Source organism: Schistocerca gregaria, chromosome 5, assembly GCF_023897955.1.
Source record: "Schistocerca gregaria isolate iqSchGreg1 chromosome 5, iqSchGreg1.2, whole genome shotgun sequence".
Taxonomy (NCBI): Eukaryota; Metazoa; Arthropoda; class Insecta; order Orthoptera; family Acrididae; genus Schistocerca; species Schistocerca gregaria.
The window spans coordinates 409,283,484-409,302,314 of NC_064924.1; the positions used below are offsets into that span (position 1 = coordinate 409,283,484).

General features: G+C 40.3%; 1 protein-coding gene across 1 annotated transcript; it reads left to right on the forward strand.

Annotated features, from left to right (window-relative positions):
* Positions 1-14,766: 14,766 nt before the first annotated feature.
* On the forward strand, positions 14,767-16,630 carry LOC126272497 (trypsin alpha-3-like). Its single transcript, XM_049975387.1, has 2 exons — positions 14,767-14,985; positions 15,930-16,630. Exons 1-2 carry the CDS (start codon positions 14,816-14,818, stop codon positions 16,528-16,530), a joined length of 771 nt encoding a protein of 256 aa, XP_049831344.1. The 5' UTR covers positions 14,767-14,815; the 3' UTR covers positions 16,531-16,630.
* Positions 16,631-18,831: the final 2,201 nt, after the last annotated feature.

The window sequence follows — 18,831 nt, forward strand, 5'->3', positions numbered from 1 at the left end:
AGGACTGAGGTTCGAACCGCTGTCCGGTTATACAGATTTAGGTTTTCCTTAATTTTGCTAAATCGCTTAAGTCACTGTCCGAGAGGGTTCCTTTGAAAGGGCGCTACCGATTTTCTTCTCCACCTTTCCGAAATCTCCGTATCTAATAATCTTGACGAGGCTTCAAACGCCAAATTATCTGCTTTCCATCCTTCGGAAACGTGCTTTCTGCGCGACATGTGCACAGAGAGTGGAACTACAAGCAGTAATGTGCATCATGAAAGCATGACATTCTACGATGTTCCGTCCCAGGATTGGAGTTTGACGAAGGATTGGGGACAGAGTCCTTTAGGTTAGATACAGCCTGTTGACTGATAAAAAAATGTCATGTGACTATTGTGAGACATTGATTGGCTGATAGGAAATTACACAAGTACTCTCGGCAAGAGAGCGAGCTGATACGGTAAATGTAAATTGCTAGTTCATTCGAAATGAAATACGCTATCCTAAACGGAATACCTTTAGGCCGAAATGCCAAATTTAAAACCAGACATTGTGACAGTCTATCACTGGTCCCCCTCTCAGAGCAAAATTATATCTGCCAAACAGAAACGGCAGTTGAGGAAGCAAAGTCCCAGAGGCACTCTACGATATTAAGAGTTCATGCGACTCAAAACACACTGTCAGTTTCAGAGTAAATTGCCCATACTAAAGGATACCGATAGTCTTACATCTTGCATAGCATCGGCAATCGGAACAGGAAAGCGGACAGCACAGTACTACCAAACAGAAAAATAGCAGCGAGAAGTCAGAATAATCTACTGCTTGAGGACAAATTCCTCTATGTGTCTGAAGTAGTATAGACGATTAAGAAGAGGGGGCAGTAATGAAAATATTGGTCAGTGAAACTAAAGTCATATCTGGAGACACTGAAGAAGCTATATTTGTAAACGTCTGTTAGTGCAACAGGACATTTTTGATATATGTTACGCTTGAGAAAGATGATGCTAAAATGAATTTCAGCATTACATTAAAAAATAACGCAATAAAATAAATGGCAAGACAAAATATACGCAATGAACAAACCTGAGCTTCACAAGTAAAGATAATTTTCTGGAGCAGGTGTCTGAATGATGAGTGGTGCAAATAATAGGGCTGCTGGATAGATAGCGTCAATTAGTGTAACCGCCCTCTGACAAAGAATAAGAGAATATAGAAATAAAACATGAAGTCAAATGTAGAGATACGTTGTAGATTCTCCATTTTTTTCATATTGAGAAACATCGGTAAAACCCTACAGCGAAGTACTTCACTCAATTCGATGCTTTTTAAGGGTCCGCAAATGTCGTAATGTTACTGTATTCCATGTGACGTTCTGGTGACGGAATAGGTTAAATGCTGTAGGGCCATCCGAGAGTACAGACATGATCCAAGACGGGGAGCTTCCTTGGTTTAATGTATGAAAAACATGTTACATAGAGATGAAATGCAAGTGGGTGTAGCTGTCAGCCACTACAAGGGGACTGAGTTCTTGGCCACTGACTAAGCATAACCGACGGCCAACGAAGAAAGTAAGACACAAAGAGAAAGATTATTGACGGCGATTGCTGAAGATGAATATAAAAAATCAGTAATAATATCTATTCTGTTACATTATTCATGTAACAATGTTCTAACAGCGCCTAGAAAGCTTTTCAAGTGAACTTTGATTATGATTACTGAACTTGTAATATTGGTAATTTTCGCCTCACGAACACTAGTATAAGCTCAATAGTAAATTACCGATGGCCTGAAGTTATCAAACAATTGTAATGTAAAAGAAATGAACCATCTCAGAGCAGCAACAGAATCTACTATTCTTTATTTTTGCCGCTCCTGCGCGGCGGCTGTAAATCTCTATGTATCGTTTAATGATATAAAAATAATTCTATTGTTTGAAGACAAATGAGGCCTTGATCACTTTACCTTTTACTGTTTCTGTTCAATGAAAGGCGGATGTGGACTTGCTGCGTTCCGCAATCTGTAATTTATAAGTTGTGCAAAATAGTCTGTAAATGTGCTAATTGTCTTCTCAATCAGAAAACATACAGTTTTATGTGATTAATTACGAGCAGGCACCATCAAGAGGACATTAATCTCAAGTATTGCCTATGATGTGCAAAGGTTTTGTTAATACACACCAGCTATTGTAATTGTAATATAAAAAAGTACGTAGCATTAAAAAACGTATGTTATATATGAAGTGTGCTGATTTAGACAAATTATCCTTAAGTACCTCCATCTCCTAATTAATTCAGTGTTAATCGTTTTGTATCAGTTTATCTCCAGAAGTTACGATCACGCTGATGAACCGAACGCAGCCTTGAGGCAGGAGGAACATTGGCGTTTTCCTATAATTACTGAAACAATCCTTTTCAATTGTGTAGTGTTGATTTCTTTTGAATTCAGTAACTTTTTGGGGCCCTTAGTGTCGATCCGGGTATGACTGCATCGCGGTCATGAAAACGCGCCGAAATGGTAATGTTGCTTCCTACCAATCTCAAATAAATTAATGTGCTGCTTCATATCCAAAGAATGTCAGGTATCTAGTGACTCGTTACTATAAGATAATTCAATCAGTCTCTGATTCTGTCGCCAAGTTACACACAAATCAGCATTATATCTTATAACACTACAAACGTCATAGTTAAGGATTGGATGTCGCAAACTTGTATTACATATTAGAAAATGTGAGAGTGCTGTTGTTAATTGGTGTTGGGCGTTATTCAGTAGTTCAGGCAGTATGGCTTAGAATGGATGAGCAGTGATTGATATATATATGTGTGTGTATAAAACACTACAGTTGGGGCCCGAACAGGGACTTGATCAAAAATCATTTCATGAATGTGTTTAAAAAATTTCAGTTCTTGATCTCATAACTGTTTCATTTTTTCATGTGGATGCAGTTCATCCAAGAAAGAGAAGTGAGAAAAACTACTTAATCGATCCGGAAGAACGAACGCAGGGAATACCAAAAAACGCGAGTATCCAGCCGCACCGCTATCAAGACAGCAAAAAGTAAGTGAAATTTTCAAACGCAGCAGCCAAGCTTTCGTAGTGACGTAGCGTCTTTCGAGTTGATCAAAAATTAACCCTGTCTTTTCCCGCCTTGAAACTGCTTTATTTCATTTTTTCTATAGTCTAGTCTTTGGTAATTAAATTTAGTGAAAGTGAACTATTGTTTTCAGTGCAGCGCAAAATTTTTACAATATGACGGATAGTTACGCTCAAAAGTGATAATTGCAATAAATAGGAACCATCTTGTCTTCTTGACGTACGTGAACGTCGATTGTTATCCGCAGTTAAAATTTCATCTCATGTCCCAGCAAGCCATAGCACTACGTCACAGACAAACGACTGACGGCAGTGACAATAATATCTGCAGCATCTTGACGTTTGACAAATAATTCGCGAACATGGCTGATGGTGAAAGCGGACACAGACAAAAGCAAATGATGGCGGTGATCCGAATGGGCCTCACTACCCATTACGATCACGCGCTAAGTGAGCTGACTGCAATGACCGAATCAATAATGGAAAGCAAGTTCGAAAGTCAAAAGACTGAAACACAAAGAAAGGAAAAAAAGCAGGAAAAAATGGATAAAAAGACCCGCGAAGGAAATGAGAAGGCCGAAGAAAGACGACGTAATAAAGACCAGGTCCTTGCAAATCTTAATGAAAAGATAAATCCAGTAAAAACAGACATAAATTCAATAAAAACAGACATAAATTCAGTAAAAACAGACCTGCAAACAGAGATAAATGACCTAAATACGCGGTTAAACTCGGTAAAGACCGAGCTAAAAGTAGACATAACAGCTGATTTAAATACCCAGTTGGGTAACGCACAAATCCAAATCAATAGTCAGATCAAGGCCATGAGGTTAGAAATTGACACACAAGAAGCGTCGAAAATAGAGGGCATATCCAAACGGTTAGATGCTAAAATCGAAGCAGCCAAGATAATTTCGAAAGTGATGGAATACCATCAACAAGATGCGACATTAAAAGAAGATTATAATGCAATGTCTGATGACGTAAAGGGAGTTTAAACCGCAGTAGACACTATCGATAATGTTGTCGATGATCTTTCCAAACAGATCTATAGTTAGTAGAGGATCAAGTAAAGACTACTGTAAAGGCACACGCCAAAACATTGTCCGACCACTACCAAGAGTGGATTAGAAACAAAGATAGATTCGTAGAAAAGAAGGTCAAGAACGAACTCAGGGAAACTGTCAGTTGAAAATTCCCGTCACGCGTCAGTAGAGTGGAATGATTCACCACAGGTGGTGAACAACAGCAGATACATTACCATTCACCACGTTATAACTCTCAAACCCACAGTTCTTGGCTCAAATGGCTCTGAGCACTATGGGACTTCACATCTTAGGTCATCAGTCCCCTAGAACTTAGAACTACTTAAACCTAACTAACCAAAGGACATCACACACATCCATGCCCGTGGCAGGATTCGAACCTGCGACCGTAGCAGTGCCGCGGTTCCGGACTGCAGCGTCTAGAACCGCATGGCCACAGCGGCCGGCCCCACAGTTCTATAGCAACACAATTCACAGTACCAGCCCACCAACTTTCGTCAGGTTGATGTAGAAGGAAAGCGTGATCAAGCATCGTGTTTTTCCGAGTTTTCACCTACAGAAAAGAGAAATTCGTCCTATAGTATTCCTCCGAAATTTTTTAGGGATTTTTCCGAATAGCTGGAGTGACCGCCTTCGTTACTGGTTTTATCGTAGGAGACGCTGCCTTATGTGGGACCGAAATGGTCGACTCTTACAGTTACAAGGAGATCGAACAGATGTTTTTAGCTAAATTCTGGAGTTCTGGTGTGCAGCAGCGCCTGAGAAAAGAGGTTTACAACGCCGAAGTGTTTAGCAGCCAGTGAGGTAACCTGAGGAGAGATTTCTGGAAATATTTAGCGAAAATTAAGTTCTGGGATTCGCCAATCACCGCCAAAGAAGTTTTATGATCACATAAACAAAGCTACCTATTGCGATCAGAGAAATGTTAGTAAACGTCTCTGAGGAAGATACTGATACCTTCCTATCAGTGTTAGACTCCTTAGATCTGATTTACGAGAAGCTATAGTTAATGTTGGCAATGCCCACTTCAGTGCAGGCAGCCAGCACAATACAGAGTAGGCTGGCAACAATGGTAGCCGAGAGAAAGCGCGCCACAGCGACAGCCAGTACCAACCCCACAACGGTTTTAAAAATAAACTCAGCACGTACTCCAACAGTAAATTCGCCAATCACCGCCAAAGAAGTTTTATGATCACATAAACAAAGCTACCTATTGCGATCAGAGAAATGTTAGTAAACGTCTCTGAGGAAGATACTGATACCTTCCTATCAGTGTTAGACTCCTTAGATCTGATTTACGAGAAGCTATAGTTAATGTTGGCAATGCCCACTTCAGTGCAGGCAGCCAGCACAATACAGAGTAGGCTGGCAGCAATGGTAGCCGAGAGAAAGCGCGCCACAGCGACAGCCAGTACCAACCCCACAACGGTTTTAAAAATAAATTCAGCACGTACTCCAACAGTAAATACAAAACTAACTACAATAACGTGCAGAGATACAATCCAATATATAAGTCGCCACCACAGCAGTACGGAACACACATTATAACACACAGTCCCAGCTATATGGAAACACGCAAACGACCAACGGCAATTATCAAAACGATCAGTCTTGGAGTTCAAATCGCCAGTGGAAAGGAAATAAGTGGCATAATCAAGGTGGAGGCCAACATACATCTTTCAGCAACGGTTACACTCCACGCAAGCCACAGCAAAACAATTTTCAGTCACAGAATGTACACTTCACACAACAAGCAAATGGACCTCCGGGAAGTCTGAAGCCTAAGTGAATACACCAGAGGTACAAGACCCAATACCACCCGAGTTCGTTCCACAAAACCAACATTGAGAAATATGAACCAGCAGGAAAGTAAACGCCGAGCGGAAAATTAAATGCAGCACCTTTTGAGCCTCCTAGAGGATGCTGCATGTTTGAATGGGGGCACCATGTTCATTAGTCCACAAAAAAATTAATGCAAAAACCTATCTTTGCCATGTCTCCTGGGCATGGAATTCTTGAGACAGACGAAAGCTAAAATTGATATCGAGTGTGGGACCTGTACTCCAGTAGTAAGTCAGCAACAGGTAACAGTAAATTTGTTAAGAAGTAAAGTGAAATCAAAGTTTATCGGGCTTCAAATAACAGTACGACAGTGGACTAAAAGACAACGGTACGGTCAGTCAAGAGACAGGACAGAGTTTGAAAGTGTTAATGACGATGACTATAAAGACCTAATTCCCGATCAAAATGAATTAAACGTCAAAGCTACTGAATCCACTGAGCTTGTTCAAATGCGTGTGAAATCTTATGGGACTTAACTGCTAAGATCATCAGTCCCTAAGCTTACACACTACTTAACCTAAATTATCCTAAGGACAAACACACACGCCCATGCCCGAGGAAGGAATCGAACCTCCGCCGGGACCAGCCGCACAGTCCAGGGCTGCAGCGCCAAGACCGTTCGGCTAATCCCGCGCGGCTCCACTCAACTGTCCAAACCACAGTAGAATGAACTTTACAATTTGTTAATAGATTATTTGCTAAGAAAGCTGGACTAATATAAGCCTTTGAATATCGAATGGAGGTACTGCCCCACTCGACCTACTGTAAAACAAGCTAAGCCTATTCAAATCCATGTGCAAGACGCGAAGCGGTCAAGTGCGAGATTTGGAAAATGCTACGCTGATATGTGTTAGAATTATCTCATTCACCTTATTCGAGTCCTTTATTATCTGTACTAAAATCAGATGGTAGCGTAAGGGTAGTCCTAGATGCAAGATTAATAAATAAAGTTTTAGTACCCTAAGAACGAGACTTGAGATTCTTGAAGAGCATCTGCAGAAGTTTCATGGAATGAGGTATTTGAGTACCCTTGATCTGAAAAGCAGTTACTGGGAAGTAAAACTTGCGCAGAAATCTAGGAAGTACACTGCGTTTATATTTGCAGGTAGATCTTACCATTCAGAGTCATAGATCTTACCATTTCAGAGTCATGCCGTTTGGACTAAATGTGAGCTCCGGAATTTTTATTTCAGCTCTTCACTATGTACTAGGTCCTGAACTTTTCGGTGAAGTAACAGTCTATGTAAAAAATGGCTCTGAGCATTATGGGACTCAACTGCTCTGGTCATTAGTACCCTAGAACTTAGAACTACTTAAACCTAACTAACCTAAGGACATCACACACATCCATGCCCGAGGCAGGATGCGAACCTGCGACCGTAGCAGCGCACGGTTCCGGACCGCGCGCCTAGAACCGCGAGACCACCGCGGCCGGCCAGTCTATGTAGATGACGTTCTTGTGGCATCGAAAAATTGGGAAGATCATGTGGCCATTTTGCAAAAGGTATTTCAATGATTCATAGAGTATCTTAAGGAATCCAATTCGGGAAAAGCGAAATTAAATTTTTAGGACACATCATCTCCCCTGAATGAATTAAACCTGACCCAGAAATTTGTCTGCAGTGAAGAACTTTCCGACCCCTGTTACAAAAAGGCAACTGAAAGGATTTATCGGTCTCAAGTCATTCTTCAGACATTTTGTTTCCAATCAAGTATTGAACAATCCCGCTCTTCACAACCTTTTGAAAAAGGACTCACATTGGAATCGGACGCCGGAATGCCAGGACGGAATCCATAAAATTAAAGACTAATTTGATTAATAGTAACGTTCTCTATCATCCTCAGATGGATAAGGAAGTTTGCATTACATCTGACGATCCTTTGTGGGTATCGGCGCTTGTCTGCTTCAGATTCAAGTAGTAGATGGACACGAGCAAATCCAAGTGATCAGCTTCGCGAGTCGAGTATTATCTGAATGTAAAAAGTCTTATTCAGTTACAGATTTGGAGGCACTCGCTGTTGTAAGGGCTTTTAGACGATTCAACTATTATATCTACGGAAGAAAAATTAAAGTATATTCAGTCTATCAAGCCTTATCATTTCACCTCACATGCAACTTGTAACATCCCTGTCATACTCGATGATGCTTATTCCTACAGGAATACGACTTTGACATAGTATATACCGGGTGATCAAAAAGTCAGTATAAATTTGAAAACTCAATAAACCACGGAATAATGTAGATAGAGAGGTAAAAATTAGCACACATGCTTGGAATGACATCGGGTTTCATTAGAACAAAAAAAAAAAAAAAAAAAAAAAAAAAAAAAAAAAAAAAAAAACCACCTTATATTGCTAGACGCGTGAAAGATCTCTTGCGCGCGTCGTTTGGTGATGATCGTGTGCTCTGCCGCCTCTTTCGTTATGCTTGGCCTCCCAGGTCCCCAGACCTCAGTCCGTGCGATTATTGGCTTTGGGGTTACCTGAAGTCACAAGTGTATCGTGATCGACCGACATCTCTAGGGATGCTGAAAGACAACATCCGACGCCATTGCCTCACCATAACTCCGGACATGCTTTACAGTGCTGTTCACAACATTATTCCTCGACTACAGCTATTGTTGAGGAATGATGGTGGACATATTGAGCATTTCCTGGAGAGAACATCATCTTTGTTTTGTCTTACTTTGTTATGCTAATTATTGCTATTCTAATCAGATGAAGCGCCATCTGTCGGACATTTTTTGAATGTTTGTATTTTTTTGGTTCTAAGAAAACCCCATATCATTCCAAGCATGTGTGTCAGTTTGTACCTCTCTATCTACATTATTCCGTGATTTATTCAGTTTTCAAATTTATACTGGCTTTTTGACCACCTGGTATAAAAGATAAAGATATTATTATAGCAGACGCACTTTGTCGCTCACCTGAGGGCTTACCAGAAACCAGTGAACTGATGGAACAAATGTCTAATTATAAAATTTTGTTAATGAAAGATCCAATTCAGAGAAAGTATTTTCTTTAGTTATGTAGACAGATTCAGATTCTTCAAAATACAGATCCAAAATGAAAGAAGGTTAAACAAATTCTTCACGAAAATCCAGCCCACAAGTTGTCAAAGTTGTATAAGTTCATAACCAAGTGCTATTTCATAAGACGTCGGAGTCATCTGAACGATGCTGTGTGTGCATCCGCCGGAATTTCATCTAACATCTTCTGTGGTACACCCACATTTTTTGGGGCCACTACGGACCAGAGAAATGCAAAAGAAAAATCTCGACTTACTATTATGTTCTGAATGTACATCAGAGAATACATCAGTTATTGAGGAACTATGTCATCTGTCAAAAGGCAAAACCCTTAAACAATTCCACTTCAATCCCATTGAATCCAAAATTACTGAAAGGCCAAACCAGCTTCTTAGTATCAATTTGGCAGGTCCATTACCCACCGGTAGGGGAGGCGCTAAATACTTAGTAGTAATTCTCAACAATTTTTCTAAGCACATAAGACTGTACTCAGTGCAATCTTCCTATGCAAATCCAATAATTCGTCGCATTGAACATGATTATTTCCCAAGATTCGGTGTTCCCCAGTCAATCCTGTCCGATAACACTTCAAATTTCACATCACACCAATGGCATGCATTCTTTGCGCGCCATGGGATTAAACAAATTTTGATATCCCGATTCCGAACCCAGTCGGATCCGATAGAAAGAATATTCAAACAATTTAACAGATTAATAAGGACGTACATTCCGGATAAGCAATTAAGTAGATAGACTACGTAACATCTTTCGAACAGATCGTAAACCACCTTCCCCATCTATCGACCGGATCCATGCCTCATGAGTTAATGTCAAGATCAAAAGAAAGGAATGAGTGGATACACCGTCTTCCAAAGTTACAAGACAACGAATCGGACGTAGACGCAAAAATCAAGCAAGCCTTAATATCATTGACAACGTATGCTAATCTCCGAAAAAAGGCATCTGATAAGAAAGTAAACAGAGTTATCGATTTCAAAGAAGGAGAAAAGGTATTAGTCATGACTTATTTTAAACCATCCCTGTTGTTAAAGAAGAAGGTACTTTTGTGATAATGAGGAAACCCCACATAGGTAACTATTTGTTATCTGACCCTGCCACGAATAAAATAAAAGGATTGTTCCACCATCATGATTCAAGAAAATTTTATAACGCCAGGAATTAAGTTAATTTAAGCTGTAAGAAAATTCTAAGGTACTGGAGATTAGGATTAACCAATGAGTGCAAAGAACTGAACTGAGCCGACTACGGACGTTAACCGTTGCTAAAAGGAAACCTTATGTAATAAAACAATGTGTCTGGAAAATAAAATACAGAATAGGCTGCAGACAAGTATTTATTTTAATAAACTTTATGCAGGAAGGTAAACATGTCTGAGAGGCGATTTCCAGTTTTAGTTATAAGTTAGTATGTAAGAAAAATGGTGTAGACCTACTCGAGAGATATTAGCCCCGTGATACTAACATGAGGAAAGAGTCAAGAGCGAATAATAAACTTATCTCGCGAAATAGTACAATGAAAATGATGATTATATGCTCTAAGTATTAGTAAGTGAAATTTAATCGAGGACAAATCAGTGACCTGTTTTGGAAGAAAATACTTAACGTCCGACACAAAGGAGGAAAGTAGTGTGACAAGATTCGATTTTATGAGGTTATTCCCTAATTTAAAACACTAAGTTAATAAGGCACCACCCGTTAGCTGAAAGCCGTCGCTAGATTTAACTTGTAAGTTCCAGCAAAGTGCCGTGCCAGCGAGAGATTGATATCTGTTTCGAAGTAAACCGATACCTAAGATTAAGTAACGACTGATAGATAACGCAGCGCAATCATTAAAAATAAACCTGACGCTAACCATAAGTAAAAGAGTGATAGAATAAAAAGGAAGCTGATTATATACTACAAAATAAGATGAGCCCAAGCTATGAACAAACTGAGGAAAATAATGCATGAGCAACATGGTTTATTATGGCAACTTCAATGTACTACATAGCATCAGCGATAACTGCGAACTCGCAAGATAGCACCAAATAGAATAAGAATCTCGCCCAAGCTTCACAGATCGCCACAGCAGCAAACAATAACGATCTGGTGAGAGGCTTATATAAATATACAAATGACAATTAATACCCAAATGCGTAATGCATAAACTTGACATAGGCTAAGAAATGAACAAGGAGCAGTAAGCAAACTGGAGTAAGGCGCATATTAAATTTACATACTTGAGTTGATAAATTTATTTTAAGTGCGCACTGCAATATTAATTGTTTACTCTGTGATTATGCGAATAATGGATCCCTTTCGTGTGAAAGTGAGGCACTACTAATGAAAATGAATAGGTTAGAGACGCGTAAATTGCTTTTGCATTGAATAATTTAAATTTTGTCGACAATCCACGAGTAGGCGATCCCTTTCGTGTGAAAGTGAGGCACTACTAATGAAAATGAATAGGTTAGAGACGCGTAAATTGCTTTTGCATTGAATAATTTAAATTTTGTCGACAATCCACGAGTAGGCCCGCTTTTCGTTTTAGACTGTTTGTATTTCTACACGAAAACATGAGGCGGATCTATTGTTTCCAAGTATGTCCTCGAATTTTTTTTAAAGGCAAGCAAACACGAAAGTATCTTTGAAATACACGAGGCACTTTTCACAAGTCACTAAGTGAGATGAGCATTAAATACGTATTGGACCTTCAAAATGAATAAACAGGCATGATAAAGATTACTATGAAAGAAATTATTTGTAAACGAGATTGGAATGAATTAAGAAAAATGACTTTTGAAAGCATTTACATGTGGCCGTAGGCGCAAATGGTAAAAAGGCGAATTAAGAAACAGTTGTTCTCATTCAAAGTGGCCAATTACTTTAATCCTAGATTTTAAGTGAACTCTTGTAAATATTAGTACGTAAGTCAGCTTGTAAACACAGTGTAACGTTATGAAGCGAAAATTTCACCGAATGCAACGTTCACGCAGATGTTCACCACAGTGCAAGTTAAGTTGTAAAGTTCGACGATTTTCAGTGGCAGTATTCTACGGCACAGTACGTGTGAAAAGGTTCATCGATGTGTGCGACGAGTCATAATCCGTGCCATTTCACACATGCAGTTGCAGCGATAGCTATCACTTACCTGTAAATTCGTAACTGGATAGTTGACAGGATGTGATGCAGCTTCAGTGGAAGGAGCACCCTCCAGCAATTTAAAAATATAAAAGTACAAAGCCACAATCCGACGAACAAAAGGGACCCACGGCACATCAAACGCGATATCAACGCACCGCAAGTAAGCTCCGGTAACGTGCGCGCACACTGAATTATGACCGTTCGCAACACTGGAGGCCGAAAGCCACCGTGTAACGAAACAATACAAACATTTCACCGCCAACAGCCGTTGCTGTGCGCTACACCCTGTAGCAAAAACATTGTCACACAGTACTGAAAACATTTTTTGTATATACCATGAACATTCTGAGAGACTCTAAGATAGATAAATAAGCGTAATTAGTCCAATGAGTGATCCTTTACAGAAATAAGTCACAAGGTCACCACAGAACACTGTTGAAATGTAAACTTTAACGAAAGGTCACTATTCACATTAAAATAAGCACACGATAAAACGTCAAAGGATCCGATCCTTTCATATCTCATCCCACATGTACATAAAATTAGTTTTGTAAGCCATTCTAATATAAAATATTTATCTGTTTCATATGTGAAATAATTCGGAGAGCCACTGTTGAGCCCTGAAAGTGAAAGATACAGACTTCCTTGTCGAAGCCATCAGCAGTTGTCGCTCTACAGTCCAAGTCTATGATAAATAGTTTATGTGCGACGAGATTTACTTGAATGTTAATCATTTTGTATCAGTTTATCTCCAGAAGTTACGATCAAGCTGATGGACCGAACGCAGCCTTGAGGCAGGAGGAACATTGTCGTTTTCCTATAATTACTGAAACAATCCTTTTCAATTGTGTAGTGTTGATTTCTTTTAAAATCAGTAACTTTTTGGGCCCTTAGTGTCGATCCGGGTATGACTGCATCGCGGTCATGAAAACGCGCCGAAATGGTGATGTTGCTTCCTACCAATCTCAAATAAATTAATGTGCTGCTTCATGTCCAAAGAATGTCAGGTATCTAGTGACTCGTTACTATAAGATAATTCAATCAGTCTCTGATTCTGTCGCCAAGCTACACACAAATCAGCATTATATCTTATAACACTACAAACTTCACAGTTAAGGACTGGACGTCGCAAACTTGTATTACATACTAGAAAATGTGAGAGCGCTGTTGTTGTTTGGTGTTGGACGTTATTCAGTAGTTCAGGCAGTACGGCTTGGAATGGATAAGCAGTGAATATTTTTCAGTGATGCTTCGCTGTATCTAATTATAATGTTTGAAATAATTATTAGTTCGCAAGGTATGTTTGATTTGTTCTGTGCAAGTCGATTACTTCCTGACTTTTCCTACGCCTGAGGTGTGAAAGGGCTGGTTTTACACTCCACTTCTTCGGAAATAGTCAGATTACACGAGAAGTCAGGGCCTATTATCGATTAGCAAAAATCATTTTTGTAGCTTAGCCCCTGGTTTCTGTGGGCTCCCCCTGAGGCGGTAATTACGACTAGATGCCCGAAGGTTTCAAGGTGGTTGGACGGTCGACAAAACAACTACACACGAGGATAATACCAGCCCGACTGACATGGAAATCGCCACAACTTTCGTTTATGGACTGATGGAATCACGTACTCGACGTAGAGAAAAATTTGGCTAAAAACCATATACCTGTAATGTCAGAATTGTCAAAAAAGAATGCCTAAAAGGCTTACACAGGAACGGAGTGACAATTCTAACAGCATGAAAAGAGTGGTTTGGGTTTTACTGAGGTGCACGTGCATTATACTAAGCTAATGAAACCTAGTAAAGTGTCAATATCAGTAACATTCACACTAACACACACCATTCCTGCATTATGGCTTAGATTCTCGTGAATAGCTAACTGAACAGCTATTGGTCATTAGTCTTAGCAACTGAAGTCAATTCAAGCTACAAAAAGAACGGTCTTTGTTTTATTTAATACTTCGATGAGTATAATTATATAGTTTCTGCAGTGATACGTCACTGAGGAGACAGAGTTACAAAAATAACTGACTTCGATTGCAGTTGCCGCGTCTGTCAAACTGAATAAGCAGAAAACGTAAACTCTACGACATACTTGTTAAGGTTGCATGGCATTCGTAATAGCGCAGTACTTGCCTGAACGGACAGAATGACTAACACAGGAACGTGAGTTTCAGGTCGGCTTTCAGAAAAAAGTATTGAGATTGCACACTTTAACTACATAACAGCGAACCATGTCCATTTCTAGAGGAACTTCGTTCCGATATGATACCGGTTCCAGATTCAAGCCCCAGCGATTCTCTTAGACAAATGGCTTCAGAGCTGCTCTCAAGAGTTTCATTCTAACTGTAGCTGACGTAACAAGTAGGAGTACCCTGGTTTGATAATGTTCACTTGAGTCGCGAGACTGAGCAGTGGAAACGGGTTATCGGCGAGCAGATGTACAGATAAATCAATGACCGTAGTTCTCCAATATCAACATTTGGACTCTTATCGGAATGTCTCACTTCTGTTCGATGGCCTCCAGTTCATGTGACCAACCAGAGACAGTAAAAGACAATAACGTAGTTCACTGCAATCATAGTGGTATTTCCTGATGACACCGTGATGTATCAATCAAAGCCGTATATAAGGGAGCACACTGCGAGGCGAAATCACTCCCGGAGAGAGCGTAATCACTCCCGGAGAGATGTTTCGTACAGCGCTTGTTGTGCTCCTGGTGGTGGCCCTCAGTGGCGCCAGTCCCCTGGTGAAACCCATCCAGGGGAGCAAGCCCTGGAGGTCACGTCTGGACGGCAGGATTGTCGGGGGTTCCGCTGTCAGCATCTCCCAGTACCCGTGGCAGCTCTACTTCACCATGTGAGTTCCAGTCCACTATGTTTTGAATGTTACCATTTCTAAAGACAAACTGAACCATACGAATATGTGCCAATGAACAGTACTTGGAATGTAGTTTTTATCTGTATTAACAACACTCAGATTTTAAGATTTTCTGGAGTACAATTATTTCTACCTCCAGCGCGTGAGCACTGAAAATGACGAGTTGCATAAATTAGTCATGTTAAAGACCGATTTCATCTTTTCTGATTACTTTTAAAGGTAAAATGTTAATTATAGATGTCGTTTAGCATATTTTTAACTTTTCCAGTCGGTATCAGCAAAGATCTCATTTTCCTATCAATGTCGAAGAATAGAATTGCGATATTTTCTGGTGATGTTGTTAGTTTCCTGATTTGGTACGACATCCAGCTGACTGGTGACAAAACTAGGCTCACAACGGTAGTTTATATAACGTGATTCCTGTGTTTTCGTTTATTATTCCATGGTACTGTTAGGATTTTCTCTCCAGGATATGCCTGGCGCAACTAGTCTCCAAACTAGGTCACTTCATAAGCTAATGGTACCGCTGTCGCTAAACTTTCTTCTTGGATTTAATTTGAGTTTACGTTATTCCAAAAGAAAAGAAATAAATTTGAAACACATTTATATGCGCACCCTTGCAATTTTATTCGATGATGTAAGACAAGTGAATGTTCAGATGATGGTTGCTGCAACATTAACATTCGTAATTATTGCGAAATTGAAGGAGATCTACAAAACTGTGCTGTTCTCTGGGTGACACTGACGGCCAAGCTTGTTCACCTTTATGAATGTATTTTACATTCTGTTCCTGCTTTCAACACTTTACTTAATTTTATTGCAACAGATGAACTCAGTTTCTTTGAGTTATTGACATGGTGCAGATTCATAAGGTGAACCTCTTTAAAGTCCGGTGTTAATACTGCTTGTTCTCTTCCCCTCAGTGGCAACTACATGTGCGGCGCCTCCATCATTAGCAGCACCTGGGCTCTCTCTGCAGCTCACTGTGTGGATGGATTCTCCACCAGCCAAATGCTGTTGCGGGCTGGCACCTCCACCAGGGGTAGTGGAGGTACCACGCACAGAATCGCCACTGGCTACATTCACGGAAGCTACAGTGGCAACGACTACGACATCTGCGTCGTCCAAGTTTCTAACGCCTTCAGCTTCAACAGCAACGTTCAGGCCGTGGGCCTCGCATCGTCAGAACCCTCTGCCGGAACTTCAGTAACAGTCACTGGCTGGGGAACCACATCCTACCAGGGCAGCGCCTCCAACACGCTACTAGGTGTCACCGTCCAGATCATAGACCGCAACACGTGCAACCGGTCGTACGGCAGCATCACCAGCCGCATGATTTGCGCTGGAGTGACCTCAGGCGGCAAGGACGCCTGCCAGGGAGACAGCGGCGGTCCTCTGGTGTCCGGCTCCACCCAGGTGGGCATCGTCTCCTGGGGCAATGAATGCGCTTTGGCCAACTATCCGGGAGTCTATGCCAACGTCGCCAACCTGAGGTCCTGGATCCAACAGGCTTCTGGCGTCTAAGCCATGGATCAGCTACACTGCACAAATTATTGTGCAGGTTTGCTGTTGTCAATATAAATAATGTCTGCATGTAATAAATTTCACATTCAGTACGCTTAAACTTTGTCTTAATTTTGTTATTAATGCTCCACTGTCTATTTAAAAGTTTAACAGTCTAACGGTGGTACACATTCGTGAACTCTGGTACGTTGCATGCAGATGGAGGCACAATGATGTTTTACAATTTTACTGCAAGTAAGTTACAAATTTTTTTAAAGCAAAACTTGATGGAATAGTAGGTTTTAAGATTTATAGATTCTGGAGTAAGTTATCAAACCTGAAAAATTTATACAATGTTGTGTGTCCGACTTTACCCCAAACGGCGTCTACTTTAAGCAAAAGTGCTAACATCCGTTAAATACGGCGAAACAGACAAGAGGTTGATAACAATGTAAGCAATCTATTGGAAACATAGTGACAGTATTAAGTATTACAGTGTAGATCGCAGTTAATCCTCAGAAGTTAAAAGAAAAATGGGTACGTGCGTCGTTAACAATATTTGATTTTCAAAAACTCTAAAGTAACATAATGTAATTTCAGGACCACTACAGTTAAGTCCTAGAAGTTTGTAATGGGAATTTCCCAACCTGTATGTAGCAATATTTGTGCAATGATAAAAAGTCACTTGTTAGAACCACTGTTTATTAATTCTTGAGACATGAAAGTGGTCTACGTCTGTCTCACATAGTCTGACAGCACTAATTTGGTCTAACCACAACGAAAATCTTAGCTTGAACATTATGTTCAGAAGGATTAAACTGACTCATTAGCTCAAAAGAGAACTTTTTTCAGCATCCGGTATATTGACGGTCACTTTAATAAGTTCAGACTTCCACGCGGAATTAATGGCGATCACACTGGTAACAATCCGCAACCTCTCTTCCACTTTGCCGGAGGGAGTGGCCGAGCGTTTCTAGGCCCTACAGTCTGGAACCGCGGGACTGCTACGGTCGCAGGTTCGAATCCTGCCACGGGCATAGATGTGTGTGATGTCCTTAGGTTAGTTAGGTTTAAGTAGTTCTAAGTTATAGGGGATTTATGAACTCAGAAGATAAGTCCCCTAGTGGTCAGAGCCATTTGAACCTTTTTTTTCTTACACTTTTAACTCTCGCTACTTTGGAAATACATTAACAAAACTTCCTCCACATTTATAAAACATTTCGTCCATTCAGTGTACTTCTCAATATATCAATAACGCAAATAATTATTCGACATGTTTAACTTTCTCCAACACTGGGGCCACAGACCATCCGTCATCACCGTCCATCCGTCCAACTGTGAACTGCGTAAGTCGCGTCTGCCCAAGTGCATGCGATCTAATAGGAGAGTTCTTGTCTTTCCTCCTGGAACCTTCTAGAATGCTAACGATAGGGCATCCACCTGAATTGAGTGGTCTTACTCGATTATTTCAACAAATTTATCGGCAGCGGTATCCTTACACCCCCATCCTTCATTTTTGTGCAAAACTGTAAAAAATTTTGGCGAAAAACAGAACTCGTATCTCCAAAAATCAGGTTCCTAGACTGTTCAAGTGTCGTCAAACTCTCAATTGTGACTTTATTCTTCTATACTCCTTCGAGCAACAGAATTGCACTAACTTTTTTTCACTCCTGTGTTTACATGCAACTGGATTATTAGCACAGAATCAATTCTCAAATCACTGAAATTAATGAAATGTAACGAACGTTAAGCACAATACTGATAGGAGTAGTCAAGCAAAACAAAGTTCACCTGAAAATCAACAATATTACAAAAAAAGAAAATATCAGTACTAAATACGACAATAATTGCAGAACTTAAACTAGCCCTCACTTAAGAGAAATCCTTCCATAGAAACTCTTACTTGACCTTTAAAAGTTTATTCCTTAAAAAATCCTGGGTAGTGAGGCTTGTTGGTTTCTGGGACAACTTTTATTTATCCTAGATGACGGATCAGAGATGGCTGACATAGATGTGGCAACATCACAATGATGTCATGGGTGGAAACCCAAATTTTTGTGGGATATCGGGCAGTTGGAGTGCCTCCACTAACTTACCTCCCCAACCACTCCCCCATTCCTATGATGTCATCAATCCACCACCCCACCCTTAGAAATGGCCGCCATCAGTCAGTTGTCGGATGGGAAGGTAAGGTTAGTGTACTTTTTTCGACGAGAAATGTTTTTTTGGTGGTATTATCATGCTTCGCATGTGTCTGGAGTGTGTTTTGTTCATTGTTTTATGTTTATGCATGTCTGTCATTCGTGACGTGTACTTGTTCTC

What these genes read in the sequence shown, in the direction of transcription:
- LOC126272497 (XM_049975387.1), top strand. Translation starts at nt 14,816, where the DNA reads ATGTTTCGTACAGCGCTTGTTGTGCTCCTGGTGGTGGCCCTCAGTGGC. An exon ending in TGGCAGCTCTACTTCACCAT is followed by an intron (nt 14,986 to 15,929) that starts GTGAGTTCCAGT and finishes TCTTCCCCTCAG; the next exon opens with TGGCAACTACATGTGCGGCG.